The sequence below is a fragment of the Giraffa tippelskirchi genome, chromosome 7 (assembly GCF_054371585.1).
Source record: "Giraffa tippelskirchi isolate mGirTip1 chromosome 7, T2T-mGirTip1v1.2.pri, whole genome shotgun sequence".
Lineage (NCBI taxonomy): Eukaryota > Metazoa > Chordata > Mammalia > Artiodactyla > Giraffidae > Giraffa > Giraffa tippelskirchi.
This window is the reverse complement of record NC_137281.1, coordinates 26,881,734-26,909,420: the sequence shown is the minus strand read 5'-3', so window position 1 is coordinate 26,909,420 and position 27,687 is coordinate 26,881,734. Positions and strand designations below refer to the sequence as shown.

Below are 27,687 nucleotides of genomic sequence, written 5' to 3'. Positions count from 1 at the left end.
TGCCTCCCTGCGCTTTGGCTCTGAGTCTGACATCCTGTGATGGGTGACACCCTCTCCTGTGCATGCTCAGACCCCAGAGGCTGTGCTTCCTGTGGCCACTCCTCATCGCTCTGACTCTCCATTCCTCTCCCAGGGTGACTATGTGTGGCCTGGGCTGTAAGAAGTATGTGGAGGCCAACATCTCCCATAAGTCCCGCACAGCTGTCAAGTACACCATGAAGACTCTAGCCAGCTGTGCAGAGACCGTCATCTTCATGCTGCTTGGCATCTCGGCCGTGGACTCTTCCAAGTGGGCCTGGGACTCTGGGCTGGTGCTGGGCACCCTCTTCTTCATCCTGTTCTTCCGAGCCCTCGGTATAGCCGGCACCCTCTGCTTTTCTACCCTCCCTGCCCCTGCCCCCACCCCAGCTCATCTCGCACTCTGAGTCTACATCCTTGTCCTCCCTGTGTTGCTCAGCCCTCCCAGCCCTTCAGACCTGAGCCCCAATACTCACCCAGTGCCCTCCACTCCCAACACCCTGCTCCCACTGGCCTCCCTCCTGCTGTAGGCGTAGTCCTGCAGACGTGGGTGCTGAATCAGTTCCGGCTGGTCCCTCTGGACAAGATTGACCAGGTGGTGATGTCCTATGGGGGCCTGCGGGGGGCTGTGGCCTTCGCTCTCGTCATCCTCCTAGATAGGACCAAGGTCCCTGCCAAGGACTACTTTGTAGCCACCACAATTGTGGTGGTCTTCTTCACAGTCATCGTGCAGGTGGGAGCGCCCAGGAAGCTGGATGGGGAGAGGGTCTGGCAGGCTCTGGGGAGGCCTGGAGCCTATGGGAGAGGGGCTCCTTTTCCTGTTGAGGGTTGCAGGGGCTTGACTTCCCAGACTTTGAGAGCAGTGAGGTGGAGATACGGAAGCTGAAGCCTAACCGTGGGGAGAGAAAGGCGGCAGAGAACTGGCCAGGGCAGGGCTCACTGGCTGCCTGTCCATAGGGCCTGACCATCAAGCCACTAGTCAAGTGGCTGAAGGTGAAGAGGAGTGAGCATCACAAACCCACCCTGAACCAGGAGCTGCATGAGCACGTGGGTACCAGAACCCCATCCTCCCACCTGTCCCTCTCTCCCTTCTCCTATTCTGAACAGAGTCCTGATCCGGTCCCCCTACCCACCCCCCTTCTAGACTTTTGACCACATTCTGGCTGCAGTGGAGGACGTTGTGGGCCACCATGGCTATCACTACTGGAGGGACAGGTGAGGGAGCTGCCCCCAGGCTCCTTCAGCAGCAGCAGCAGCAGCAGCAGCACCCCCTCCCTCCCACCCCCCAGCCAGGGCAGCATGGGGGACATGCCACACTTCTGAAAAGGGAGGCAGCCAGGCGCAGGCTGGGTGATCTGTCCCTGAAGTTCCTCAGGCAGTGCTGGTGTCCCTGTACTCTCAGGGTAAGATAAGGTTCCCCAGCAAGGCCTGCCTGGCCCTGCCCTGCGTGGTCTGGCACCTCCAGACTCCAGCCGCCTTGTGCTCCTCTATGACTTTGACTCTCAGCCTGCCAATGAAATGAACCCTGTTTTAGAAACTCAGGACCCACCATGCTCCCCCTGCCCTGGCCACCGGGATCTTTGCACATGTTGTTCTTTCTACTAGAACATTCCCTCCCCTCCATCTCGCCTCCTTAACTTCTCTGTTCATCCTTCAGATATTACCACAGGCATCATGTCCTTAGGGAGGCTTCCCTGACCAGGACAAATCCCCGTCATACTCCATAATTATCCTTTGTAGTTCTTGTCATGGTTGCAATTTTATAGTTACATGCCATAACTTCGTCAATGCCAGGCGCTGTCAGTTCCGTAAGGGCAGGGACCAGCTTCCAGATTCTCCCTGACCGATGCCCACACCAAGAGATGTGGGCCCCGTACTGGCGGTGCCCTGCCCCTGTCTGAGGAAGGGCCAGCACTCAGGACCGGGCCTGGCATCCTCTGTAGGTGGGAGCAGTTTGATAAGAAGTACCTGAGTCAGCTGTTGATGCGGCGCTCAGCCTACCGCATCCGGGACCAGATCTGGGATGTGTATTACAGACTCAACATCCGGGATGCCATCAGCTTCGTGGATCAGGTGGGCCAGCAGACAATGGAGAATGGGCGGGTGGCCAGCAGGGCAAGGCAGGAAGCGGTGACAAGCAGGCAGGCAGGCCCTGAGCAGGGAGTTGGGAATTCCCAGTAAACTCCATGGACTTGTGAAGTGGCAGCTGCAGGAACGAGCCCGGCTTGACGCTGACATTTAGAGTCTAGTGGGCAGTGCAGAAAGGTGGGAGACAGCTGGACTCTGGCGTCAGCAGACGTGGTTCAGATTCTTATCATCTCAGGCTTGTGACCTTGGGTAAGTCATTTATCCTCTCTGAGCTTCGGTGTCCTCAACTGTAAGAAAGCGACAGTAAGAGTACCTCTGTCACAGAGTTTTGTAGGTGCAGTATAAAAAAGCACCTGGCACAATCCCTGGAACATCAAGAGAGCAAAGCGTGTTAACCAGTGTTATTCCTTTTGTTCCCCTCTGTCTGCGCCACCTTCATCTGACTGCCATCTGACCTCTGACATGGCCCCTGCAGGGAGGCCACGTCTTGTCCTCCACTGGGCTCACTCTGCCCTCCATGCCCAGCCGCAATTCCGTGGCAGAGACCTCTGTCACCAACCTTCTGTAAGTCCTGGAGCCCCCTCCCGCTTCCCCATGCTCCTTCCTACTGGGCCCTCTCTCTGAATCCCTTCTGGGGAAGATCTGTGAGCACCTCTGCTTCTGCCCTTCCCCTGGCCTGCGCCTCCTTGCCCCTCCCCAGCACACGTGTTCCTGCCGCCTGCAGGAGGGAGAGTGGCAGTGGAGCGTGTCTGGATCTGCAGGTGATTGACACAGTGCGTAGCGGCCGGGACCGGGAGGACGCGGTGATGCACCATCTCCTCTGCGGAGGCCTCTACAAGCCGCGCCGCAGGGTGAGAGCAGGCAGGGCCTCTGAGTCCTGAGGGGGAGTGAGGTCTGGGGAGGCCGTCATCCAAGGCTCAAGAGGCAGCTGGCACTAGCTTGTGGAGAGCTGCAGATGCCCAGTTGAAGAGCGTGGGCTTCATCTCGTTGGTTATAACCTTTAGTTTTGGTTTTTTGCTGTTGTTTTGAGAAAGGTTGGCCTTTCTCAAAGGTTACAAGAATGGTTTAAGGATGTCTTCTCTGGTAGCAGAGAGTAGATCTAATTGGACGGGGTGAGTTGAGAGGCCAAGAGAGTCAGCTGGAAGCTGGAGTGAAACACTGCGGATTAGAGCTGGGGGGCTGGAAGGAAGAGGGGCACAAAGGACTGTGAAATCTGCAAGGAAGGGGAGAGGAGGCTTGATGGGGGTCACAGACAGAAGCAGGAGTGCCAAGGAGGTCTGTGGGAGCAGCTTAACCTGGGGGAGGCAGACATCCAGTTTAGGTAACATGAGTGAGTCCCATGCAGGTTGTGAAGCCTCAGGGTTGGAAAGGCCCAACCCATCTAGGCAGGAATCTGCTGCAACCCCGCAAGGGGGCAGCAAGCCATTACCTTGAACCTTTCTGAAATGAGAAGCCAGCTGTGACCATTCTTGGCAGCTTTAACAGTCAAGGCCGTTTCTACAGAGACGGGAATTCTTTCCCTTTAAATTGCTCCCTCTGGGCCTGATTTGACTCTCTGCACCTCTGCAGAGCAAAAGCCTGCAAAGATGTCAAAACAGCTTCCTTCCACACAGAAGCCTTCTTGCCTTCGGGCCAGCAGCTTCTGTCCCTGGTTTGTCTTCTTCAGCAGTTAGAAATGAGGCCCCTAGGAATTCTATGGTGGACTAGTGGTTAGCATTCCAGGCTTTCACTGCCATGGCCAAAGAGGCCCCAGATGGAAGGTGCTACGTTAGTTGTGGTTGGCCAGGGCCAGGCACAGGGGACCTTTAACCTTTCTATTATGGAACTTGCCTTTCTCTTCTCGCAGCCCAGGATCCCTCCAGCTCTGGCTCATCACCCTGAGGCTTCACACTGTTCCTACAATCAGGCAACCCACCCTCCATGTCTTCCTCAGTTAATGACTGTGAAATCCCGTCTCATCCAACTCGTGGAGTTTTTGTTTGTTTTTTGGTTTTGTTTACATTTTCTTATAGAAAATTTCAGTCATTCACAAAACTAGAGAGAATAAAGAAACTCATTTAACTATCACTCAGCTCCAATAATTCCCCCTTACACCCTATCTACACTTTGTTATCTTAAAGCAAACTCCAGACATCGTATCATCTCTAAATATTTCCATATGTATCTCTAGGTGGCAAGAATTCTTTTTTTCAAAAAAGCCATAGTACCATTACCACATACAACAAATAACAGTGATTCCTTCTCACCTCACCTCAAATATTCAGCCAGAGTTCAATACATATCTTTTTCCATCTGGTTTGTTCAAGTCAGGATCCAAATAAAGTCCACACTTTGCATTTTTAGTAAGTATGTCTTTTTATTTTTTTTTTTAAAAATTGTAATAGTTTCTTCTTCCTTTTTTTCCTCCTTTTTATTTATTTACTGAAGAAACTGGATAGATCGTCTTAGAAAATTCTCCATTCTACAGATTTTGCTGATTGTATTCCAGAGGTGATATCTCACATGTTATCCTTGATATCCTGTATTTCTTGGTAGTTCAATCTAGAGGCCTGGTTGTATTCAGGAACATTCGATAGCTGTGCTATGTATTTCTTATTGTATTACATTAGGAAGTATTGATACATAATGATTGGCTGGCTGTTGATGTGTGTGTGTGTGTGTGTAAGATTGGTCAATGGGTTTGGTCCAACCAGTTCTTGTGTCGTCGACTAAAAAAAAAAAAAAACCTGGATTATGATTGTGCTTATCCCTGTTAACTGTTATCTTATTTGATTTAGCCCATCATTCCATGTTTGGATCCCATGTCTGTCACCAAAAATCTCCTCAGATTCACATCATATAAAATTCTGTTAAGCCTGTTAACTCTGTATTCATCAAAATCAACATAAAAATGAATAGGATAGAGCTGAGGACAGACCCTATGGTCTGCTACTAAAGACTTTCCTCCAGACTGACCTGGATCAAGAATTTTGGGGGTATGGTTACTCAACCAGTTCTAAATCCACTTGGTTATGCCAGCATGCAATCCATAATTCCTCATGTTCTTCACAGAAATATCATTAGAGACAGAAGTGTCTAGTATACAGTTAGAAACATAAGATTATAGTTTAAGAGAGAGAGACAGGCTGAAGATAAAAAGATTTGGAAGCAATCTACGTCGGAGGTTTCCTGGCCTGGCTACATCAGAATCTCCTGGGGAGCTTACTAGAATACATATTCCTGGCTTCACCTCCTGCAGAGTCTGATTGTGTCGTGTGGAATGGGATGAGGAATCTGCTCTTAATAAGCCCCTTGAGGGGACTGAAATGCAGCTGGTCTGATGGCTGGTGTCTGGGAAGCCCAGATTTATCACTGGGCTGGCTGGCCCTGAGAGAGTCAATACTTTCACTGGGGAGGGCACTGAGATGGGAGAGAGGGGGCCAAGGGATAATGCTGGGGAATGAACATGGAAGAAAAGGAAGGGGAGCCAGCAGAGGAGGAGAGAGAAGGAGCCCTTAGAGGGGCAGTAGCTGATGCCCCTCAGAGCTGTCTTGGAGGCCTGGGGCAAGAGGAGGGCTGGACTTTGCACGGATGTTGCCTAACCAGAGGCCAAGGTACTGATGACCCGGCAGAAAGCTGCACAGTGGTACTGCAGTCAGACAACCCCCCTTGCTCCCACCCCAGCTGTATTTGACATTCAAGGAATTAACGGGTACTAGGGGAAGTGTCAGAATGTATGTGTAAATGTTTAGCAGCAAAAGCAAGGCAATGGTGTCAATGGAAAGGCGTTTTTCAAGGAGGTAAGGGCAGGAACAGGTCTAAAAGCAGAGGCAGGGGGCCTGTGGCCAGGGAAGGATTGAAGATGCAGGAGAGTGGAGGACTAGGAGGGAGGAACTGATGGAGAGAAGGGAACTGATGGAGGTGGGGAGTGAGGGGCTCTGTGAAAGAGCTGGGCTTCTGCACCCACCCGACCCCAGGGAGAGAGGGGCACCTCTGCATGAGTGTGTAGGAGAGAGCAGTTGGGAGGACACTTAAAGGGGATTCTTAGATCCAGCTCAGGGAAGCAGAAAATATGAAGGGCAAAGGAAAGAGACCAGCCTGGGGGTGTGCGGCAGGACAAGAATGACTGGGAACACGTGGGTGGTACTTTGGGAAATTACCAGGAGGTAATGAAAAGGCTGCTAAGCAGTCACGGCCAGAGCTAGAGACAGGTTAGGTGAGGGTGTGGTGGGCTTGGTCTTTATGAGGAAAAGTTGGAAAGAGCAGATGATGGGAGTGGTACTGAATTGGGCACTGGTATGGTTGGACTGAGAGGGTCCAAGGTGGCAAGAGATAGTCATGAAAGTTCCTGCAGCCTGAGGAGTCATGGTGGCGGGTGCAGAAAGGGCTAAGTAGGGAGGGCCAGCTGGACAGAGTCCTGTGTAGTCACAAGAAGGCAAATGGGCCAGGCATGTGGACTAGGCTCAGATAAACTGAGGTGCAAAGAAGGAGATGCCTGCCTTGGTTTCATGGTAGCCCTGAGGACAGGACACAGGATCCCCTGTCTCTTGTCACTTCACATCTGAGAAAACTGGGAGAGGGCAAGAGGGGATAAGGAAAGCCAAATGTGAGGGAGTAGGTTCTGGGATAAAGAACTGAGAATATAGAGTCTGGCTGGATCTCTATTGTATTTTTAATTTTTTTTTTTTACTCCATGGCTAGTTCTGGAAACAGAGGGCTGGCAGGAGCTATGGTGAACTTGGGGCTGTGGCGTGGGGTTCCTGCAGGAGGCAGGACACTCAGCCTCATGGCAGGCTGGGGCTGTCATTGCCAGTACAAAGCCAGCTGCAGCCGCCACTTCATCTCTGAGGACGCGCAGGAGCGCCAGGACAAGGAGGTCTTCCAGCAGAACATGAAGCGGCGGCTGGAGTCCTTTAAGTCCACCAAGCACAACATCTGCTTCACCAAGAGCAAGCTACGACCCCGCAAGGCCGGCCGCAAGAAGGCATGTGCTTTCTCTAGGACTCCTGTTTGCAGCTGCAGACTGATGGCATTCAGTTTTGAGCTCACAGGTTTTGGAATCCAGCCTTGGGGATCTGGGGGCTGCAGCAGCTTGGGTTCCCTTTTTCATCTTCCTGGAGCCCCAGAGGGGAAGGTGAAGGCTTCAGAGGGAGAGCAGCCTCTTGTGGTCACCTGCCCAAGGTAGCAGGACCACCTACCAGAGGTGGAGTGAGCAGGAAATAGGCAGATTCCTTGTTGGGGAAGGGGTGCGGGGACTCCATGAATTTCTTATTCAGCCCAGGCTGATGTACTGAGCATCTCTGCTGGGGCCATCAGACTCTACAACACTTGCTGGGGGTAGGGGGTCAAGGGATGGTAGAACCACTGTAATTGAGGCAGATTCCCTTCCATGTGGCATCAGGAAGACCTGTCTTCCTGTTGACCCCACCAGATGACAGGATTGGGGTTTGGAGTCAGGGCAGGAGGCTTAGGACTTTTTTTTTTTGGTCCTTAGAAGGATGGCGTGGCTAACACTGAGGCTACAAACGGGAAACCTCCTCGAGACCTGGGCTTCCATGACACAGGCAAGCAGGGAATGGGGTGGTGTTGAGGATGGGATGGGGAGGGGAAGGGCAGGGGCCCATCGACTGGAAGCCTGAAGGACCTCCTCTGCACGGCACTCAATGCCATGAGCTGGGGCTCTTCCCCTTAGAACTAGATGGACAGGTCTCAGCAGTTACTAGACGTCTGTGACACCTGAGAGCTAACTACAGGCTACAGACCCTGAGGACCTGGAGAACGTGTCATAAATGGAGCCTGGTCTGGGCCTTGAAGGATGGGTGGGCCCTGGGGTCCAGTGTCCCTGCAGTAAAACCAGGGGCCTAGAAGAGCTGCACATGGATGGGCCTTCCAGCCCTCCAGATGTTTATGCTTCCAGTTGACGAGGGGATCTGGGGTTGAGAGAAGATGAAGGTGCTGGGAAGTGTGATTCCCTGATGGCTTCCTCTGAGGATCTGTCTTTCCCTGTTACCTCCTGGGGCTCTGGAGCCCCATGCCCCTTTCTCTCAAGCTCCCCCACCCCCCTAGGCCAGTGCTGTAAAGCCACAGGACAAAGCAGGTGTCTCTACCAACTGTGGGCTCTGCCTAGATGGACAAGGGGTTGGGCTCCGGGCGGTGCGGTACCAAGAGGCAGCTGCTGGGCTGGCCAGTCCCACTCAGCTCTTGTCCCTGTTCAGCTGCTGTGATCTTAACCGCGGAGTCTGAGGAGGAGGAGGACAGTGACAGTTCGGAGACAGAGAAGGAGGATGACGAGGGGATCATCTTTGTGGCTCGGGCCACCAGTGAGGTTCTCCAAGAGGGCAAGGTCTCAGGTAATGGCTCCCTCCCGCCTGCCTCCCTCTGGAGCAAACTGGAGCTATGCAGTTGGCTTCCTCCCCCTTCGCTGATGGCCTTTACTCCAGACAGTCCCTCTGCCTATCTGCTCATTCATTCATCAACCAGCATTTACTCAGCATTTCTTTTATGTCAGACATCTGACATCTATGATCTGATTCAATCCTCACAACAATCAAGATGGCGAAACTGAGCTCAGAGGAACTCGGAACTTGTCTAGAAATCAGCAGAACCAGAATTTGAACCTGACCCATCTGATTCCAAAGCTCACAGCCATTTCACTTGCCTCCCTTTACATTATGGCGAGAAACACGAGGCGACAAGCAAACCTAACACCAGGTTCTGCTGTGACCTGTGCTCAGCACACCAGCCCTCAGGTACAGCCCCCAGTAAGGGTGGCAGCCGGACCTGAGAGAGGAGCCTGCATTCATCAAAATGGCATTACTGTAGGTAAAAACCAACATATATGTGCTTCCGTATGTGGAGACCTAACAAACTCAGAATGCTAATTACCACTGCCAGTTGGCTCAAGAATTCTCAGGTGTCTTTTAAAAAACATCCTATTATAGAAAATTTCAAAATATACAGTAGACAGAAGAGTAGAATAAACTCCCATCTCTCTACCACCCATCTTCAGTAATTACCTACTCCTAACTGATTTTATTTCACTTACACCTTCACTATGTCCCTCTCTTCACTGGATTCTTTTGAAGCAAATCGCAAATATCATACCACTTTATTGCTAAATACTTCAGCAAGTATCTCTAAGAGATAAGGATCCTTCTTAAAAAATATAACCACAATACCATTATTATATCCAAAAGCTCTGTTATCAGATATCCAGTCCGTGTTCAAATTTCCCTGATTGTCTTCATTTATTTTTACAGTAGGTTGTTCAAATAAAAATCCCGACAAGACCCACACATGAAATTTGGTGGATAAGTCTCCTTTAACCTATAACACTGATTCTTAAGGGGGTAGTAGTAATTTTGTCCCCTAGAGCAGCGGTCCGCAACCTTTTTGGCACCAGGGACTGATTTCATGGAAGACATTTTGTCCACAGACTGGAGATGGGTGGGGATGATTCAAGCGAATTACATTTATTGTGCTCTTTGTTTCTGATCTAGTGCCGCTGCTGATCTGACAGGAGGTGGCGGTCCACAGCTTGGAGGTTGGGGACCCCTGCCCTAGGGTACTGTCTGGAGACATCTTGTGTTGTCACAGCGGGAGAGGTACCTCTGCGATGAGTGGGTAGAGGCCAGGGATGTTGTTAAACACCCTACAATGCACAGGACAGCTCCCTACAGTGAAGTCTCTGCTCCTATCTGTGACAATGTCAAGTTTGAAAAACCCTGATTTATAGGTCCCCCCCACCTATATTTCTTTCCTTGAACTGTAGTTATTGAAATAACTTGGTTATTTGTCCCCCAGTCTTCCCTTGTCTGGATTTTCCTGATTGTATCCCCTAAGCATCATTTAATATGTCTGTTTCACTGACCTTTATATTTCCTTCAAATCAGTAATTAAATCTAGATCAGACTTGATAAGCATACTCCATTAGGTGGTGATGTTATACCTCCCACTGCATCTCACCAGGAAGCATATACCATCTGGCTGTCTCTCTTTTTGTGAGGTTAATATTGACTATTGGCTTCAGTTGTTGTTAGCCTGACTCACCCATTATCAAACTCCCTGTCAGTTTTTCATCAGGTGGTCTTGCAGTCTCTGGTGATCACTGCCACATCCAACAGTTCATTCTGGGTTGCGCAATGCTGATATTCTATGTCTATTTTTTGTTCGCATTGATTAGCAGGAATTCTTGTATTTAAAAAAAGCCTTCCCTCATCAATTACTTAGTCAGTCTGAGGTACAGTTCATAGAGGGAAAAATGGATAAATGCTTGAATTTTTCCTTTCATTTATCAGTTTTCAGACCAATAGTTACCTAGCATCCTCTAAAGGTGAACACTGAAGTTTTTTGTTGTTTCAGTTTTTGTTGTTAAAATTTAATACAGCATTCCAGGGAGGTAGTTTCACTCTCAGTCACAGCATCAATACATTTCATAACATGGAGCACTTGAAGTCAAGTTCACAGGACTGCTCAGGACTTTATCAGTGAGCAGACACATACTGAGCACCTATTATATGCAAGGCACTGAGCTTGACCTTGGAGAACAAGGACTGGTAGATAGCCAGAGGGCTGCTCTTTCCCTGCTTTCCTCTTTCAGAGCCTCAGCCTTTCTGTAATGCCGTGGCTGAGCTTTCCATTATGGCTGCCAGCACTTCTGGGGTTCTCAGCTCACATCCTCTGTGCTCTGGCATCCCCTTTGCAGCTCAGCTTTAGCCTGTTTTAGTTGCTCGTGAGCTCAGACTCCTGGACTCTGTCCCACCAAAGGGCTGTGGTGGGAACTCAGGCAAGGAGCACAGTGGCCAAGCCTCGAGATCTTCCTCACCCTGAGCCGGGGGCCTAGCAGGATGTGGTTTAAGCCTGGCACTGCAAGTTGGCTGAGGGCTGATCATAGATGGGTTTTTTCCTGCCTTGCTCTCACTTTGTCTTGTTCTAGTTGTTTTCATTTGTTCAATAGGTATTTGTTGAGCACCTGCTACATGCTCAGTCCTGTGCTAGGTGCTGGGGATACAGTGGGGAGCAAACCCAGCTGTGGTGCTTCCCTTTGGCCAGGCGTGCATCCAATAACTGCACAAATGGATGCTGCGTGGCAACTGCAGAATGAACTTCTGTGCTTATACTTGAGAAAGCGTCCACTGGATTGGCAATGAGTGCGTGTGTGCTCTGTCTCCAGGGAGCCTTGAGGTGTGCCCCAGCCCACGCATCATCCCCCCATCCCCAACCTGTGCGGAGAAGGAGCTGCCCTGGAAGAGTGGGCAGGGGGACCTGGCCGTCTATGTGTCCTCAGAAACCACCAAGATTGTGCCCGTGGATATGCAGACAGGCTGGAACCAGAGCATCTCGTCCCTGGAGAGCTTGGCATCCCCGCCGTGTACCCAGGCCCCAACGATGACCCGCTTGCCTCCTCGCCCACGGGCCCCAGAAGAGCCACAGGCCCCTCTCAAGCTGCCCCTCTCCTCTGATCCTCGCTCTTGCTTTGCCTTCCCCCCGAGCCTGGCCAAGGCGGGCCGTTCTCGCAGTGAGAGCAGCGCTGACATTCCCCGGCAGCAGGAGCTGCAGCCCCTCATGGGACATGAGGACCACACCCATCTCAGCCCAGGCACCGCCAACTCCCACTGGTGCATCCACTTCAACAAAGGTGGCCGGCTGTAGCCCAGAGACTCGGGGAGGAGCAGGGGGCCGGAGCCCCCCTGGAAGTCTTCCCTGCACAACGGGTGGAGGAGCCCACTCAACCGGACATGGGGTTAGAGGGGCCTGGACTGAAGTAGCAGCTGGGACCCCTTGGGGAAGGTCAGAAGGGTCTCCTGGGCTGGTCCTCACAGGAACCCTTTTCACCACCCTCCTTGTTCCTAAACTCCTGCCACCTTCCCTTTCGGTAAGGCCCTAACTCTGGTTCAAGACTCAGTCCAGACCTTTTATAGGCAAGGCCCAGAGACAAGGGGAGCTGATGCCCCTTCCCCAGCGGTTCCTCCTGGGGAGCAGTTCCTGTCCCCCAGGCAAAGGCATCTCTCCTCAGCTGACACTGGGCTGTCCTGCACTCCACCCCACCCCAGCGTCAGCTCAAGGGCAGTACCCTGGCAATGAGGCTCCACGAGGGGCTGGTCCTCAGAGGGACTGGGCTGGGAGGTGCAGCAGGCTTTGCTGCCCTGTTGGCTCAGCTACCCACAGCCAGTTGGTTTGGGGCAGTGGGAATCTGTCTCCATTCCTTGCTTTATCTTCCTCCCTTTGCTGCCAGTCTCTGGGGCAATAGTTCCTCCATTTCCAGGACTGAGGCCACAGGGTTGGGCCAGGCTTTGGGTCACGGCTGCTTCCTAGCCGGTGTCACTCTGGGAATCTGCTGCTCTGCGTCCGGGTTTGGACCTTTCAGATCCTTGGGTCTGAGATTTGTGAGGAGAGGAGATGGTGGCCTCTGGGCTCCCACACTGTCTCCTCATTATTCCCCGAAGAGGAAAGGAGCCAGGTATCCCAGGATCTCTGCTCCACTGCTCTGGGGCTGAGAGGCCTGACTACAATGGAAAGGGGGCTGACTGGGTGGCAGGTGACTTTCCTGGGGTTAGCACCTGCCCTGAATTTTGTACCTTGAACCTAAGATACATTAAACATCTCTCAGATGGATGTGTGTCCTGCGCCCATGTGTCTGGGGGTTTTGAGGTGTGAGAAGAGGGCAAGAAGGCATGTGGTGAGGGAGATGGAAACTTTCAACTCCATGCCCCAGGGCTTCCCTGATACAGAATGGGGTGGGAGAGTGGTCCTGGGAGGGGCTGTTAGGTCCTACGGCCCTCCCTCCCTCTGCTCCCATTCTTTCCCACTACATCACCTTACAGGAAGCCTGCAGCAAGTCCAGGGGATTGTTGTCTGGGCATGAGGGTCACAGAACTGGGAGTCTACAAAATGGGAATGACTTGCAGGAAGAGAGACCCCAGAGGTCAGGTGCCAAGGTGCCCAAAGATGCAGCCAACACACACTGGCACCAGATAAACCTTCCTCAAATGCCTGGAGGGAGGGGTTGCTGCTGCTGCTGCTAAGTCACCTCAGTCGTGTCCGACTCTGTGACCACACAGACGGCAGCCCACCAGGCTCCCCCATCTTGCCTGGGATTCTCCAGGCAAGAACACTGGAGTGGGTTGCCATTTCCTTCTCCAATGCATGAAAGTGAAAAGTGAAAGTGAAGTCGCTCAGTCGTGTCCGACTCTTAGCGACCCCATGGACTGCAGCCTACCAGGCTCCTCCGTCCATGGGATTTTCCAGGCAAGAGTACTGGAGTGGGTGCCATTGCCTTCTCCGTGGAAGGAGGGGTAGGACAAATGAAAAGATGTGTTCCACACATGGCAGGTGGGAGGACAATCTCAAGGGAGCTGGTTACCCTGAGTGTTTCTGATACAAATTGGAGAGTGTGGGGTCCAGAAACATCTAGAGATTGAAATCCCTGATGACAGCAGACCCAGTTTCCACTGGACCTATCTATCGATACCACACACACACACACACCCCATAAAATTCACCCATTTAAAATGTACAGCTTGGTGGTTTTCTAACATATTCACAGAATTGTGCAACCCTCCCCACAAGCTAAGTTTGGAACAGTTTCATCATCTCCCAGAGAAACTCTGTACTGTCGGCAGTCACTCCTCATACTCTGCCAAGCCCTAGGTAATCACCGACCTGTCGTTCGTCTTTACAGATCTGAAACCCTGAACACACTGCAAAGCTTACACATTTAGTCAACCTTTTTTTTTTCTGACTTATGCCTGGGGAATGTGTAAAGAGAAGGAAGAGTGACTTTTAGGCTTTGCCCTCACATGGCTTACAGTCGGCTGTGATAAGGCCAAGCAGCTGGTCCCAGCCCTCCCTTGCTGGATATGTTACCTCGGGTATGTTACATATTCTCTCCGAGTGCCAGTGTCTCCATCTCTAAAATGGGATGCTTATTTCATACCGCTGCTGTCTGGATTAGATGATGAAATGAGAAGAACCAGGTACACAGCATGGCCTGTGGTAAAGGATTATAAATGTTAGTCATTGTTGGTGTTACATTACAAGCCCAAGAGCATAGAAAGTGCTGTGAAGCCTGGAGGAGATCTAGCAGGGGGAGCTTTGAGAGGGTTATGAGTGTGTGTGTGTGTGTGTGTGTGTGTGTGTGTGTGTGTGTGTGAGTGACAGGGCTCAGACAGTATGGGTGAAGCTATGTGGGTGCATTCCAGGTGGGAAGAGCAACATAAATAAAAGACATCTGGAGCACACACAGTGAGAAGCAAGGAGCAGTGGGTGACATGCTGGGGAGAGGCCAGCCAAGGACACAAAGGCTTGGGTGGGGTGACCCTGCCGAGTTTCGGAGGTGGCAGCCTGGGAGAACTGTGACCTAGGGGGTGTGGGCAGTGATGTGCACTAGGGAGCATGAATGTAGCTGGTGCTGGGGGGAGGATGGGTGAAAGTCCACTTGGAGGAAGGCTTGGCGGGAGGAAAGGCTAGAGATGGAAGACCTGCTGGGAGGCCCAGGGATGTGAAGGTGCTTGTGTTGGAGATGGCCGGCAGCCATTCTCAAAACCTGGTGTCAGAACCACTGGGAGCTTCTCAAACACAGATTCCTGGGCCTATCCCAAGGTTCTGACTCAGCAGGTCTACGGGAGCCCAGAAATCTGTAATCTGAACTGGCTCTCCAGAGGGAGGTGGCCCAGAGACCACATCCTTCAAAAATTACTAGATTAGGAAGGTTCAGAAATGAAATTCACAACTGATGGTGTAGAAGAGGGGTTTCAGAGGGGCTCCCGGGTCTAGAGCTGGGTAATTAAGAATGGGGGGGCTTTCAAGAAAACAGTTGGTCAGAGATGAGGAGACTGGGGGTAAGAAAGCCAGGGGAGGCAGGCATCTGGGATGCAGAAGAGCAAACAAATCACCATCTGACCAGGCAGGATGGTGGAAACGACCTCCAGTGCCTTGAAGGTGGAAGGATTTTGACCTGGAGGGATGGGCATGAGCATTCCAGGTGTGTGTGTATGTGTGTGTATACTCAGTCGCTCAGTCATGTCTGACTCTTTGTGACCCTATGGACTGTAGCCCGCCAGGTTCCTCTGTCCATAGGATTTCCTAGGCAAGAATACTGGAATGGGTTGTCATTTCCTCCTCCAGGGGATCTTCAAGACCCAGGGATCGAACCCATGTCTCCTGTGTCTCCTGCATTGACAGGCAGATCCTTTACCACTGCACCACCTGGGCATTGCAGGAACAGGGAGACATTTTGCGATAAGACTTGTGATCAGGTGAGTTTTCCAGGCTTTTGTAAGAGCTGGACAGGAAGGCTGTGATTATGTCTCTGGATGGCTTTGAATCCCACACTAAGGAGTTTAGAGTTTATTTAGGCTAGAGATGAGATAGGTCTGGAAGGTATAGAGTATTTGTCACTCTCGCTGTCTAGGGCAATACTGAAGAGGGGAAGGTTTGGGGTGGAATGAGGGCAATGACTGTGCTTCTCTTATCACTAGGCCCACAGAAGCACAGAGCTCCCACTCTATTTTTGATTGGCTCGTGTTGGTAAGAAATGCGAAGCTGGCTGGCAAAGGGGCAGGGGAGGGAGGCCCATCCCCATTTCATGATCTCAGTGGAAAAGTCTGCTGTGAGGACATTCTGCTGCCAGGAGAGCCACAGAGCTGGGCCCCATGAGTCACTGCTCAGTCCTGCAAGCTCAGCCCACAGAGCCTGCTGTGGTCAGCGGCTCAGGTTGGCTCCAGGCCCAGCCCCCAGTGTTCCCCACTAGGCCCAGTTTGTCCCCATTTCTATCTGTCTCTCTGCCATCCTGGGGCTGTGCATCTTGCCACTCTCTGCCTCTTCTGTGGCCCTTTCCGACTGAGCCTCTGAATCTGCTTCCATTTGTGACTCTGGTTTACATCTGGCTCAAAAATGGAGAGCCTCAGGGGGGCAGGGCTGGTGTGACCAGTCCCAGGCACCCCTCAATATTTATTCTAGGCCCTGTGCTAGATACAAGAAATACACAAGTGGGCAATATACAGTCTCTGTCTTCACAAGGCTTACAACGCACATTCTGTGCAGAGTGAATAAACCAAGGCCTGGCCATGCCCCTGAATCTGTCTGCCTGTGCCCAGGGGTGCTGGGGTCAGCTGTGGCCTGTGGCTTGAGGCCTCTTGTCTTTGGCTCTGGAGGGGGTACATGTGCCAGTCAGCTCTTAGGGCTCACAGGGGGCCTGGCTGGTGGGTGGGGGTAGGCAGACAGTGGGTAGCAGAAGGGGAGGGAGGGAGCTGGAGGCAGTGACTCAATGGGGCGGCGCTACGATAGCTGGAGAGGGAGCCAAGACTGGTCCTGATGTTCGCTGAAGCTAGAGGAGGGTGGGATGAGAGGGCCTGCGGGGGGTTGGGGACGGAGCAGGACAACCCCAAGCCTCCTCATTCGCAGCCACATCCCCTGAAGAAGGAGGCTCCTGGGAGGCTGACTTGGTGCTGATGTGGCAGCTGGGACGGTGGGGAGGGGAGGATTGTTGGTGTTCCTCCTGATGCCCTGATTCCCTCCTCTGGCAGCTTCTTGAAGGAGGTGACTACCCTAGAGCCAGGGAAGCCACTGTACCCACTGCCCTCTCTCTACAAGGAACCCAGGGCCTGAATAAGGTTATGGGGCACAGTGTCTTCTTCTGGCCACACAGCCTACCTTCTTATAATCTCCCCACAAGCTTTGGGGGAGTGTCAGGCCAGACCCACATGTCCCCAAAGGGACTTCACACCTCAGAGCTGAGCGAGATCTCATAGGTCAGCTGTCCAAGTGACTTTCATCAGTTCAGGATCCTCTGACGGAGCATGAAATGAGGGGCAGGGCTCCGACACAGTCCAAGAGCTGGCAGCAAGTGGACCTCCGACATACAGGTCTTTCCTAGTTCTTAGGGGGGAATCCCAGGAGAAAGGAACGACTTTCCTTCTTTCTTTTACAGGTGAGTAAGATGAGGCTCAAGGAGCACTGAGTTGCAGGAGCTCACCCAGCAGGTAAGTGGAAGGGCACACCTGGCCCTCTGCTTCCAGAATCCTGTCCTCAGTCTCAGCCTCTTTGGCTGGACTCTGTGGCAGGGGGTGTGGAGCTGGGGAGAGGGTGTAGATGACAGAAGTGCCAAGAATGCAAGGGAGTGGAGAGTCCGGGACTGGTGGATTCTGGCGAAACTGGGTCAGCACCCACTACAGAGCTCCCTCCTTCCCTCTAGCCCAGACAGCAGCCCCCACGTTCCATCATGGGATCATACAGGCTGTCTTTCGGTGCCTGGGCCTGAGGACTGGGAAGGAAAATAGGAGCTGTAATGGAAGGGCCCCTCCCTCCATGAAGATACCCCTACTGGCTTCTAGCAGCATCAAGCAGCTGGTCTGGGCTTCCGGAGTCTCTCTTCCTAGGGATCTCCAGGCTGACAGAAGTGCTCTTTGTTTTGCCCAGGGAGGCTGGGGCTGTTCTCCCCCATCCTGCGTGCATTCAAGAGCAGAAGCCTCCCCGCCTGACTCCGCCAGCCCCCTCCCTCACCCCCAGGCGGACCCCTGGCTCACTCACCCTCGCGCACCTACGCCGCCTTCCCAGCGGGGGAGCGCTTCTGGCGAGCTGAGCAGGCCGGGTGAGTGGGTGCCGTGCCGCTGGTCGTTGCCCCTACCGGCGGACTGAGAAGCCAAGTCAAAGTCAGCTGGAAGCCCCGGGGGTGAAGCCGAGCCATCCCGGCCCGCGAGGGACGAGGGGGCGTCTCGGCAGGGGGCGCTGCGAGAGCCGGCGTCTCGGCGCTCTCCGGCCGGCTCGGGCTCGGGCGGTTGCCGTCGGGCCCGGCGAGGTGGGCGGTGGCTGCGTCCTCCGGCCCCCAGGGGGCGGTGCGGCGGCGCCGCCGCGTTCCCTGCTGCGCACGTGCTCGCCCCCGCGGTCTGGAGGCTGCGCGCCGTAGCCGCCGTCGAGGCAGCGGTGCGGTACGTTCGAGGGCTCCGGCTGCCTGACGTCCTGGTTCGCGGTTCCCCGTTGGCGCGTCCTGGGGTTGTGAGCGTGGCTGGCGGGCGGGCGAGGGAACGTGCGCGCGAGTGCCCGTGGCGAGGCGGGGGTCGGCCGGGCCGGCGTGAGCGCGAGCACGAGGCGGCGCCCCGTCCCCGCCTTGAGCGTCCCACTCGCGCAGGCCGGCTCAGGGTGAGGCCCTCCGGGCGAAGGCCCACGGGAGCGCGGCCCCGCAGGTCCCGAGCTGGAGGGAGAGACCCCAGCCCTTCTCCCTTCTCCTCAGGCCTCAACTGCGACAGCCGCTGTGCTCCAGGTGCCGGGCACTAAGACTGGTGCCTCCTTCGGTCTAGCGCCTTCTGCTTGCATCGCCTGCAGAGCCCTACCTGGTCATCTTCAACGTGTTTCCTGGATGAGCTGAGGCCTCAGTTCACACCGAGGGCTTAGCTCCAATCCCGCTTACTTGGAGCAGGCCCACCCTTAAGGAAGGGGTGATGGAAGGGCCCCTGGAGGATGGGGATGAGTCTCCAGATTCCCAGGGCCATGCCACCGATTGGAGATTTGCTGTGTGCAGTTTCAGAGATGCCTGGGATGAGGGGGAACCTGCTCCCCAGATGCAGGCTAAGAACCCCCATCCTCCAAGCCCACCAGCAGGGGAAGCCCAGGGGGAGGAGCTCCAGGGCAGCCCTCTGCCTGGTGAGCTTCAATCACCCACAGGACAGATGGTTGCAGATGAGTCGGGGCATGACCAGAAGGGCACATTAGGAGGGTCCTCTGTCCAGATAAAGGAACCAGCCCCCTCTGGAGTGGAGATCCTCCTAAGTCCAATGTCTTCCCACCTTAGTCTGGCACAGGGTGAGAATGACAGCCAAGGAGGAGACTTGGCAGGGGACCCAGTTTCAGGCAGGGTCATGCCAGTCCGCTTGGACCCTGAAGGGTTGGACAGTGACCCTGTGAACCATGGAGGTCTTTTATCTGAGACATCGTCAGAGGTACTGGAGGCAGGTAAGGAAGGCTGGGCCAGGGAAGTCTTAGGAGGGAAGAAGGGAGGGTACCTGAAGGTGGGGAAGCTTCTGATCCTACTCAGGCTAAAGCCCAGGTGCAAATAGGGGGTCTCTGGGTAGACTGCCCAGTGTAGACCCAAGCAGTTTTCCTCCCCAAGACTCCCACAGGTCCAGGCTCTTGAAGTCCAGTGACTACCTCCTGGCCCAAGACCTTGCCTGGGAGCTGCTTGCCAGTGGCATGGCTGTCTTGCCAGGTAGCTAGCTGGGAGACACTAAAGGTGGTAGAGGTGGGGTGGCTTGATAGAGCAGATGTTCACTGCCTTCTCCCCCCAGGGACTCGAGATGTAGAAGGCCGGGCTGTGCTGTTTCTGTGTGCCCATAACTCGGCCTGGAATCACCCCAAGTGCAACAGCCATGAGCTCGTCCGCCTCCTGCTCTACTTGCAAAGCATCCCCAGGTTGGGGGAGAAGGTTGGGGGACAGAACCTGAGCCAGGAGATGGCAGAGTTGGGGAAATAGATACTCAACCAAAGCCTGCTCCTTTAGGCCCAAAGTACAGACCCTGGGACTGACCGTGCTAGTGGATGCCCGGATTTGTTCCCCAAGCTCTTCCATATTCTGGGGGCTCAGACAACTGCAAGTGAGTACAGGATTGTGGCTCCCTTTTCCCCCCAACCATTCCTTTCATGTAGGGTTGGGATCAGGGCTGAGCTCAGATTCTTTTCAGGAAGCAGTCCCAGGATCAGTGCACCGTGTGCTGCTGGTGGGAAAGCTGCCGGAGGAAGTGCCTGCAGGGCTACAGGTACTGAGCCATTTTGGTCAGGGTGGAGATGGGGTGAGTCCTCAACAGGCCCGAGTCCACTAGACCTTCTTTTTCTGCAGTTAGAGCATCTATCCTCTCACCAGAGCCTGCTGTGCCACATCTCCACCTCAGAGTTGCTCACTTCACTAGGAGGAGGCCTGCCTTACTGTCACCAGGCTTGGCTGGACTTTCGGATGGTCAGTACACTGGGTGGGGCATTGGGTGGGTAGGCAGGCGATCTGGTCAGCAGCGGAGCCTCCCCTGGGCTGGCTTGAGCAGCACATAGCTGGCTGCGGTGGCCTGGGATCCAGGATGCCTGGGACCAGCACTGTGCTCTCTGCTGGTCATGCCTGCCTCTGTTCACAGCGTCTGGAAGCCCTCCTGCAGAGTTGCCAGGTGGTTAGTGCCCTGCTTCAGGGAGCCATTGAGAGCATGAAGGCTGTGCCCCAGCCCGTGGAGTCTGGGGTGAGTATCCCCTCTTGACACCTCCCCAAATTCTCCCTATCTTCCCCTTCTCCCACGCACGCCTCCACCACCTGTTGCTCTTAATCATAGGAAGTCGGTCGACTGCTGCGGCAGGCACGGGTCCTAATGGAGCATGTGCTAGACTCTCCACGGTTGGCATGGCTACAATGCCAGGGAGCCTTGGAGCTGACGTGGCTAAAGCAAGAGGTCCCAGAGGTGACCCTGAGCCCAGACTACAGGTAGGTACAAGCCTAGGTCTTGCCCCAGCCCACCATCTCCCATGCCAAGGACTCAGTGTCTGGCCCAGACCAGCCAGGATTGTGGTCCCAGGACAGGGTGAAGTGGAGCTAGGCACCTGGCAGGGGCACTAAGACATGTACCATGCACCAGGCCAGCAGTGGACGAGGTTGAGCGGCTGTATGGCTGCGTGGATGGATTGCTGCACCAACTGACACTGCAGGGTAACCGCCGAATACAGGCACTGGAGTTGGTCCAGACGCTGGAGGCCCAGGAGGGCGAGCTGCACCAGGTGGGAACTATCTGCCCAGGTGGGCCTCACCTCTAATCTCAAGCATCACCCCCACCCCATAGCGACTCTCCTTTCCTTGTTTGTACTCCTCCAGATGGAAGTGTGGCTTCAGCAGGTGGGCTGGCCAGCACTTGAGGAGCCCAGGGAGCCCTCACTGGACGTGCTGCTTCAGGCCCAAGGCCCTTTTCGGGAGCTGGACCAGATTGCTCAGGTGAGTTTGGTTACTTGTTCTTGTGTAGGTATTGGAGCCCTTTGCCAGAAACTTGGAAGGCAGAGTGGGTGAAAGTAAATCTAGTCTTTATTCTCTTGGAAATTACAATCTAGTGGAGGAGATCAGTTGTAACCAAACATTGAAAGTCATATGTATATTCTTTTTTGGAGAAGGGAATGGCAGTCCACCCCAGTATTCTTGCCTGGAGAATCCCATGGACAGGGGAGACTGGCAAGCTACCGTCCATGAGGTTGTAAAGAGTCGGACATGACTGTGCGACTGAGCACATTTGTTCTTTCTGTGCAAAAGTTCTAGAGAGAAGCAATACAGGTGTTTCTATCTAAGCATATGATAAAGTCCTGAACCAGGAGGGGTATTGGGCAAACCCTCTTGAGATAGTGACGTTTGATCTGAGATCTGAAGGATAGGTTGACGTTAACCAGGCAGAAGAGGGTTAGAGATAAGATATGTTTCAGACTGAGGAAGCAAAAACCATGTGCAAAGGTCCTGAGATAGGAGGGAGCGTGGCTTGCCTGAGGAACCATCAGAAAGTCAGTGAGGATGAAATACAGAGCAGAAGAGGGAGGGAAAGTGGGGTGAGATGAGGTAAAAAGAGGCTGGAAGAGTGGCCAGTGGCCAGGTACTGGATCCTGTAACAGAGTACAGTTTAAGCAGGAAAATCATATAATCAGATCTGTATTTTAGAAATATTACCATAGTTCCTGGGTAGACAGTGACTTGGTAGATGGACATGCAGAGTCCATTGAAGAAGCACTTGTAGTGGTCCAGGTGGGAATGATGCTTACTCTGGCCAGGATGGTGGCAGAGGAGATAACATTTGAGAAGTTGATGGGATTCAATGGTGGATACATATGAAGCTGTAATAGGGAGAGGCGTTTACAAAGGTGAATAGGTACTGTTTCCTGAGAGACGGACCTTCTGGGGGAAAGGGCATTCATCTGTCCAGCCTTGGATGTACTTCGGAGATGACCATGAGGGAAGGAGAGGGAGCATTGAGTGTAGAGGCTCATTTGGTGGTTGTAGGTGTGTGGATGATATTTGAAGTGTGTTTGCACATGATTGCCTAAGGAGAGAGAGTGGGCTGTCTTCAGGAACACCAAGGTTTAACAACCGAGGTAAGGGATGGGGGATCAGGAGGAAGGAAGCACTAGAGAAAGCCAAGGAGAATCAGAGTTGGGAGGGGTCAGGGGAGCTGGAGGAGAGAGGTTTAGTACTACTGAATGGTAAGAGTCAGAGGAAGCCTGAGAGGTGCTGGGAATGGGGAGTGAAGTGGGGTTGCAGAAGGCCAACATAGTTAAGAAGTAGTGATGAAAATAACAGTTTCTCCAGGGAGTTTGGCTGTGGAGAGGAGCACAGAGAGAAGGGGTTCGGGAGGGGTTGCAGAGGTTTGGTCTTCACAGAAGTGACTTGATGATGCCGTGTAGACATCCATGGAAAAGACCTGGGCTCAGCAACTGCAATGCCAGGCCTGCCTGGGCTTGCTGATTCCAGACTCTGTCTCTAGGAACAGGTCAGGCGAGGGGAGAAATGTCTGCAGCCACTGGTTGGCTGTGATGCAGCTGAACTGGGCCCCTTTGGGGCCCGCTTTCTGACCCTGCAAACCCAGCTGGCCGACTTCTCTAGGGCTTTGGCCCAGCGGCGGCAGCGACTGGCAGATGCTGAGAGACTGTTGCAGTTCTTCAAGCAGGTGGGCGAGGGGTCCTGTCCCTGGTTCCAGGTGGTCAGTGAAGTCAGAAGGGTGGCTGCTTAGTGCTATGGCAGCCTGAGCCTTGAAGGATATCGTGCCTGTTTTCTCTCCCTGTTTTCAGTCTGACACCCAAATCCACTGGGGATGCAGCCTGGGGCCACCGTTCTGTGGGGATGGGGGGAGGTAGAGGAGAAGGCTCAGCAGTATTGGGGGGATCCTTCCTCAGTGCCCATCTGGCCTTGGCATTGCAGGCCTTGACCTGGGCTGAGGAGGGGCGGCGAGTGTTGGCAGAGCTGGAACAGGAGCGCCCAGGGGTTGTGCTGAAGCGGCTGCAGCTGCATTGGACCAAGCACCCGGACTTGCCTACTGCCCACTTCCGAAAGATGTGGGCTTTAGCCACAGGGCTGGGATCTGAAGGCATTCGCCAGGAGTGCCGCTGGGCCTGGGCGCAGTGCCAGGACACCTGGCTGGCCCTGGACCAGAAGTTAGAAGCTGCTCTGAAGTTAGCCCCAACGGGTAGCACAGCTAGCCTGTGTGTCAGCCGGGTCCCAGCGGTACCTGCTGTCCCTCCCCTGAGGAAGGCCTATAGCCTTGATCGGAATCTGGGATTGAATCTCAGAGAACCTGCCCACCAGTGCCACCATGAGGCCATTGTACCTGCCTACCACAGACCAGAGGCTGGAGGTGGTGCCCAGTCAGGGTCATGCCCCACCGTGCCTCTTCCAGGGAGCTGTGACTCCAGGAGCCCCAACAGGTACAGAGAGTGAGCAGGGCAGGGAGGGCGGTGGCAGGATGGATGTCTAGGGTCCTGACTCCACCTCCCTGGTAGACTTCAGCTGGTGCTGGCGGAGATGGTGGTTACAGAGCGGGAGTATGTCCGTGCCCTCGACTACACCATGGAGAACTACTTCCCTGAGCTGGATCGCCCTGATGTGCCCCAGGGCCTCCGTGGCCAGCGTGCCCAACTCTTTGGCAATCTGGAGAAGCTGTGGGACTTCCACCGCCATTTTTTCTTGCGTGAGCTGGAGGCCTGTACCCAGCACCCGCCCCGGGTGGCCTATGCCTTCCTGCGCCATGTAAGCCCCACAGGCCACGTGGCCCCTGGCTGATCCTGCCACACTCAACAGCGAGCTATTGGGTTTGTCGTTGGTGTCAGGTCCTCTGATGGGTACAGCTATGAGCAGGACCAACCAGCCCGTTCTTCAGGGTGCTTTTAGTTTAGCAGAGGAGATGTGAGTGTAAAATAGATAATTCCAGATTATAATTAGGGTTAGAAAAAAATCCAGATAGATGATGGTGAGTTAGCAGTGAGGCAGGGGTACCCCCTTTAGAGAGAACAGTTAGAGAGGCATCTTAAGAGAAGCTGATGTTTGAGCTAAAGCCAGAGGGAGGGGCTGTAGTCAGAGCATTCCATTCAGAGGAAAGATAGAGTACAAGGTGCTGGGCAGGAAAGAGGCCCAGTGGTTGAGAAGGAGATGGGTCAGTGTAGCTTAGTGTTGTGAGCAGGGGAAGGGTCGTCCGAGGTGAGATGAGACCAGAGCAGAGCTCTTGGGGCTGTGAGAGTAGCAGGGCTGTGTGCAGGACTTCCTCCCCAGAGCCCTGTGGGCAAGCCGCTCCCTGCACAGTGCCTGTTTGTGCCAGATCACCCATCACTCCAGGCAGGGCAGGTAGGGTCTTTGGTGGGAGGCCTCCTGGGGACACGTCGGCAATTTGGTCCTCCCAAGCTGAGAGTGGTCTGACCCCCTTGGATGCTGGCCCATTGGCACCTGGTCAAGCTGTGTATCTTTGCAGAGGGTGCAGTTTGGGATGTATGCACTCTACAGCAAGAACAAGCCGCGTTCTGATGCCCTGATGACCAGCTATGGTCATGTCTTCTTCAGGGTGGGTGAGCCTGAGACTGTAGCGGGAGGGGGGATGGAGCAAACAGCTGGAAGCTCCCTGACGGTGTCTGATGCGCCCGACAGGACAAGCAGCAGGCACTGGGAGACCACTTGGACTTGGCTTCCTACCTGTTGAAGCCCATCCAGCGCATGAGCAAGTATGCGCTGCTGCTACAGGAGCTGGCGCGGGCCTGTGGGGGACCCGCACAGGAGCTGAGTGCCCTGCAGGCTGCCCAGAGCCTCGTGCACTTCCAGCTGCGACACGGCAATGACTTGCTAGCCATGGATGCCATCCAGGGCTGTGACGTGAGTCTTTGCAGGCCATGGTGGCCAGGGGCAGTGGGTGTGAAGGGAGGGGGCAGAAGAGGCCAGGCACCCACCGGGCCCCGACTTGGCAGGTCAACCTCAAGGAACAGGGCCAGTTGGTCCGGCAGGATGAGTTCACAGTCCGCTGTGGGCGCCACAAATCCCTGCGTCGCGTTTTCCTCTTTGAGGAGCTATTGCTCTTCAGCAAGCCTCGCCGAGGACCCACAGGCATTGACATGTTTACCTACAAGCGTTCCTTCAAGGTAGGCCCACCTGGCCCCTCCCCATACCCCCAGCACCCGTAGAGCCTCACTGAGCTCCTCTCCTGGCCACACAGATGGCAGACCTTGGCCTCACTGAGTGCTGTGGGGACAACAACCTGCGCTTTGAGATCTGGTTTCGCCGTCGCAAGGCTAGGGACACCTTTGTGCTACAAGCCACCAGCTTGGCCATCAAGCAGGCCTGGACAGCTGACATCTCCCGCCTGCTCTGGAGGCAGGCCGTCCACAACAAGGGTGGGTGTCTGCCCCATTTCATCCCATGATCTCCTCCTTGGAGAGCTTACATTGTCCCAGAGGGGCCCCAGGGAGTGCCTCATGAACTGGAAACACTGGGGATGGTGGAAAAGGTCCAGCAGCAACAGCCAGCACAGGAGAAAGAACTCAAGTCAGGCGGTCCTGCTGTCACCATCTCAGGCTGAGGACATGCAAACCTCTGAGCGTTTGGTGCACAGGACAGTCCACAGGCTATGGGGTGTCCAGGAGAGACTTATATGAGGAGGAGGAGTGATAAAGGGCTGAGCTGATGTCCAGATATCCACTTTCCACCCAGAGGTGCGCATGGCTGAGATGGTGTCCATGGGTGTGGGGAACAAGGCCTTCCGGGACATTGCCCCCAGCGAAGAAGCTATCAATGACCGCACCGTCAACTATATCCTGAAGTGCCGAGGTAGCAGACAGGCTGCGGGGGTGGGGTGGGGAGAGCTGCTCAGGGAGTGATGTGGGCCTCTGGCAGCCCTAGCCTGCACTCCCCTCAGGACCTTGGCCCAGCTGGGCTCTGGCCTGACCCAACCAGACTCTCTCATGCAGCAGTTCGCTCTCGGGCCTCCATTGCTGTGGCTCCCTTTGACTCTGACAGCCCCTACCTGGGGGCCTCAAGCGCCCTTCCTGGAGACCCTGCCTCTTGCTCTGTACTGGGGTCCCTCAACCTGCATCTGCACAGAGACCCAGCTCTTCTGGGTTTCCGCTGGCCCCTGTATTCCACCAGTTTCCCAGAGGAAGCAGCACTGGAGACTGATGCTGAGCTGGGCAGCCAGCCATCTTTGAGTAGGTTTCTGGGCTTTCCCAGAGGCAGGAGGGCATGACTTGGAGTATGGGCCTCCCCTGCTGACAGCTCACCTGGTCTCCCTTCCCAGCTCCTGAGGACTCAGAGGTTTCCTCCCAGTGCCCATCAGCCAGTGGCTCCAGTGGCTCAGACAGCAGCTGTGTGTCAGGGCAGATCCTGGGCAAGGGCCTGGAGGACTTGTCCTATGTGAGTGCCATTTTGCCTTGTACCTACCAGCACTTTCTCAGCCCTACCTGGGCCTATGGCACCCTTGTCTTTAGGTGGAAATGAGGGTGGTGGGTCAGAGCCATTCCTTAGAGACCCCACCTGGATCCTGAGTGAGAGAGATATGTGTTCATGACTGGCTTTGTACCACAGGTCTGAGCCTGGGCTTGAAGGTGGGCAGTGGATCCAGGAGTCTTTAGAGCCAAGGAGGATCACCTCCCTGGAGATCTTCTATGACCAGGCCATGGGCAACACCTGGGTCACCTCCAGCCCATATGCACAGTTCTGTCGACCACCCATTCTGATGTCTGTGCCCGTTGGACAGATCGGCAGTGACCTCTCCAGGGGATTCTGGCAGCAGAGCCTAAATGAGCACCCTTGTTTTGGGCTCCTGGCCCATGTCCCCTTCTGTCCCCATCTTCTGCTCCCACCCAGAGCAGAAGGTGGATGTTTGCTTCTATGCTCTAGGCTAGTGGGATGTTGAGTGGCTCTGGTAGTGACTAAGCTGCCCCACCCTTCAGGAGGAACAGAGGTGGGTTCCTCACTACTGCTTCCCACCTCCAGGTCTCAAAGCCAGGCTCATCCCTACTGGAATCTTCCTCTTGCCTGCCCTAGCTCCCCAGTCCAGTTTGGTTACATGGACTCAAAGGTTTTTGAATAGCTTTCAGTTAGAGTTGTATAAGATTATTTCGCTGGTTGTAAAGTCTTTGGTTCTCAGAGATAGAGTCCAGACTCTTGACTTGTGATTTATTCTTTATTTGTTTATAATAAAAAATAAACTGATAATGCACCCTTTGATGGGGACATCCCTGGTTAAAATGCACCTTGGCGATGGGATGGGTGGCATGTGGGGGCAGCATATCCCCCAAGCATGGCTGGGCACCTTAGCCATCTTGTAAGTACTTGCTCAGGACAGAGTAAGAGACAGACCTTGACAGGCCCCTCTGGATGAGCAGGTCCACACAGCGGCCATATTTCCTGGCGAAAGGCAACGTGAGCTGGAAGGAAAGGCTGGTCTTACTCCTAGCTGGCTGCTACTCTGGCTTTGTGAGGTCCTCCTGTCTGGGTGGGGTCAGGGTCGGGACAAAGCCAGCTGTTGCTACTGACCTCAGTTCTGCCTAAAGGCGTCTCACGGACCTGGGGCTCAGAGCGGCTACCAGGGCACAGAAAGAAATGGATAGAGGATCAAAAGTGCATGTTTCCTGTCG

At 54.2% G+C, this 27,687-nt stretch overlaps 4 protein-coding genes across 26 annotated transcripts in view; 2 read left to right on the top strand and 2 right to left on the bottom strand.

Moving 5' to 3' along the window:
* SLC9A5 (solute carrier family 9 member A5) overlaps nucleotides 1-12,697 on the top strand; it is a 20,657-nt gene extending 7,960 nt beyond the window's left edge. For 2 of the 4 annotated variants that reach the window (XM_081512992.1, XM_081512994.1), the window contains 11 exons: nucleotides 134-354; nucleotides 549-751; nucleotides 976-1,065; nucleotides 1,163-1,233; nucleotides 1,962-2,091; nucleotides 2,582-2,670; nucleotides 2,831-2,957; nucleotides 6,899-7,069; nucleotides 7,580-7,649; nucleotides 8,301-8,435; nucleotides 11,258-12,697. In XM_081512992.1, the coding sequence (XP_081369118.1) occupies nucleotides 134-354; nucleotides 549-751; nucleotides 976-1,065; nucleotides 1,163-1,233; nucleotides 1,962-2,091; nucleotides 2,582-2,670; nucleotides 2,831-2,957; nucleotides 6,899-7,069; nucleotides 7,580-7,649; nucleotides 8,301-8,435; nucleotides 11,258-11,736 (1,786 nt within the window). In that variant the 3' untranslated portion in view covers nucleotides 11,737-12,697. The remainder of the gene's footprint in view (nucleotides 1-133; nucleotides 355-548; nucleotides 752-975; nucleotides 1,066-1,162; nucleotides 1,234-1,961; nucleotides 2,092-2,581; nucleotides 2,671-2,830; nucleotides 2,958-6,898; nucleotides 7,070-7,579; nucleotides 7,650-8,300; nucleotides 8,436-11,257) is intronic. The other 2 variants (XM_081512993.1, XM_081512995.1) reach the window with 2 other exon arrangements.
* On the bottom strand, nucleotides 1,749-18,396 carry LOC145513730 (uncharacterized). Its single transcript, XM_081510721.1, has 4 exons — nucleotides 18,384-18,396; nucleotides 17,614-18,274; nucleotides 13,951-14,074; nucleotides 1,749-2,393 (listed from the first exon to the last, which is right to left on the bottom strand). Exons 1-3 carry the CDS (start codon nucleotides 18,394-18,396, stop codon nucleotides 14,035-14,037), a joined length of 714 nt encoding a protein of 237 aa, XP_081366847.1. The 3' UTR covers nucleotides 1,749-2,393; nucleotides 13,951-14,034.
* On the top strand, nucleotides 17,631-27,269 carry PLEKHG4 (pleckstrin homology and RhoGEF domain containing G4). 11 transcript variants are annotated; one of them, XM_081512977.1, is made up of 23 exons: nucleotides 17,926-18,011; nucleotides 18,314-18,518; nucleotides 18,872-19,032; nucleotides 19,190-19,285; nucleotides 19,365-19,488; nucleotides 19,577-19,670; nucleotides 19,758-19,832; nucleotides 19,913-20,029; nucleotides 20,199-20,297; nucleotides 20,388-20,536; nucleotides 20,688-20,826; nucleotides 20,921-21,037; nucleotides 22,563-22,745; nucleotides 22,997-23,499; nucleotides 23,575-23,821; nucleotides 24,537-24,626; nucleotides 24,710-24,931; nucleotides 25,024-25,194; nucleotides 25,269-25,446; nucleotides 25,763-25,879; nucleotides 26,020-26,256; nucleotides 26,346-26,461; nucleotides 26,633-27,269. In XM_081512977.1, the coding sequence occupies exons 3-23, from the start codon at nucleotides 18,939-18,941 to the stop codon at nucleotides 26,636-26,638; spliced, it is 3,174 nt and encodes a 1,057-aa protein (XP_081369103.1). In that variant the 5' UTR covers nucleotides 17,926-18,011; nucleotides 18,314-18,518; nucleotides 18,872-18,938; the 3' UTR covers nucleotides 26,639-27,269. The 11 variants fall into 11 exon arrangements, 10 of the variants coding, with proteins under 10 accessions (XP_081369098.1, XP_081369094.1, XP_081369101.1 ...); XR_014060282.1 differs by having other exon boundaries at nucleotides 17,631-18,011; nucleotides 18,314-19,032; nucleotides 26,069-26,256; XM_081512972.1 differs by having other exon boundaries at nucleotides 17,631-18,011; nucleotides 18,314-19,032; nucleotides 26,023-26,256.
* The window catches only part of KCTD19 (potassium channel tetramerization domain containing 19), a 27,545-nt gene continuing 27,077 nt past the window's right edge, over nucleotides 27,220-27,687 (bottom strand). For 5 of the 10 annotated variants that reach the window (XR_014060285.1, XR_014060283.1, XM_081512985.1 and 2 more), the window contains exon 16: nucleotides 27,220-27,477. Coding sequence is in view for 7 of the 10 variants with exons in the window: in XM_081512985.1 (XP_081369111.1) it covers nucleotides 27,364-27,477 (114 nt within the window). In the remaining 3 variants the exon portion in view is untranslated. Of the gene's footprint in view, nucleotides 27,633-27,687 lie in introns of all 10 variants that reach the window. The other 5 variants (XR_014060284.1, XM_081512986.1, XM_081512982.1 and 2 more) reach the window with 2 other exon arrangements.

What these genes read in the sequence shown, in the direction of transcription:
- LOC145513730 (XM_081510721.1), bottom strand. An exon ending in GGCGGCGTAGGTGCGCGAGG is followed by an intron (nt 14,075 to 17,613) that starts GTGAGTGAGCCA and finishes CCTTTACCACAG; the next exon opens with GCCATGCTGTGTACCTGGTT.
- PLEKHG4 (XM_081512968.1), top strand. Translation starts at nt 18,522, where the DNA reads ATGGAAGGGCCCCTGGAGGATGGGGATGAGTCTCCAGATTCCCAGGGC. An exon ending in ACCCTGAGCCCAGACTACAG is followed by an intron (nt 20,537 to 20,687) that starts GTAGGTACAAGC and finishes ACCATGCACCAG; the next exon opens with GCCAGCAGTGGACGAGGTTG. An exon ending in AGCTGGACCAGATTGCTCAG is followed by an intron (nt 21,038 to 22,562) that starts GTGAGTTTGGTT and finishes CTCTGTCTCTAG; the next exon opens with GAACAGGTCAGGCGAGGGGA.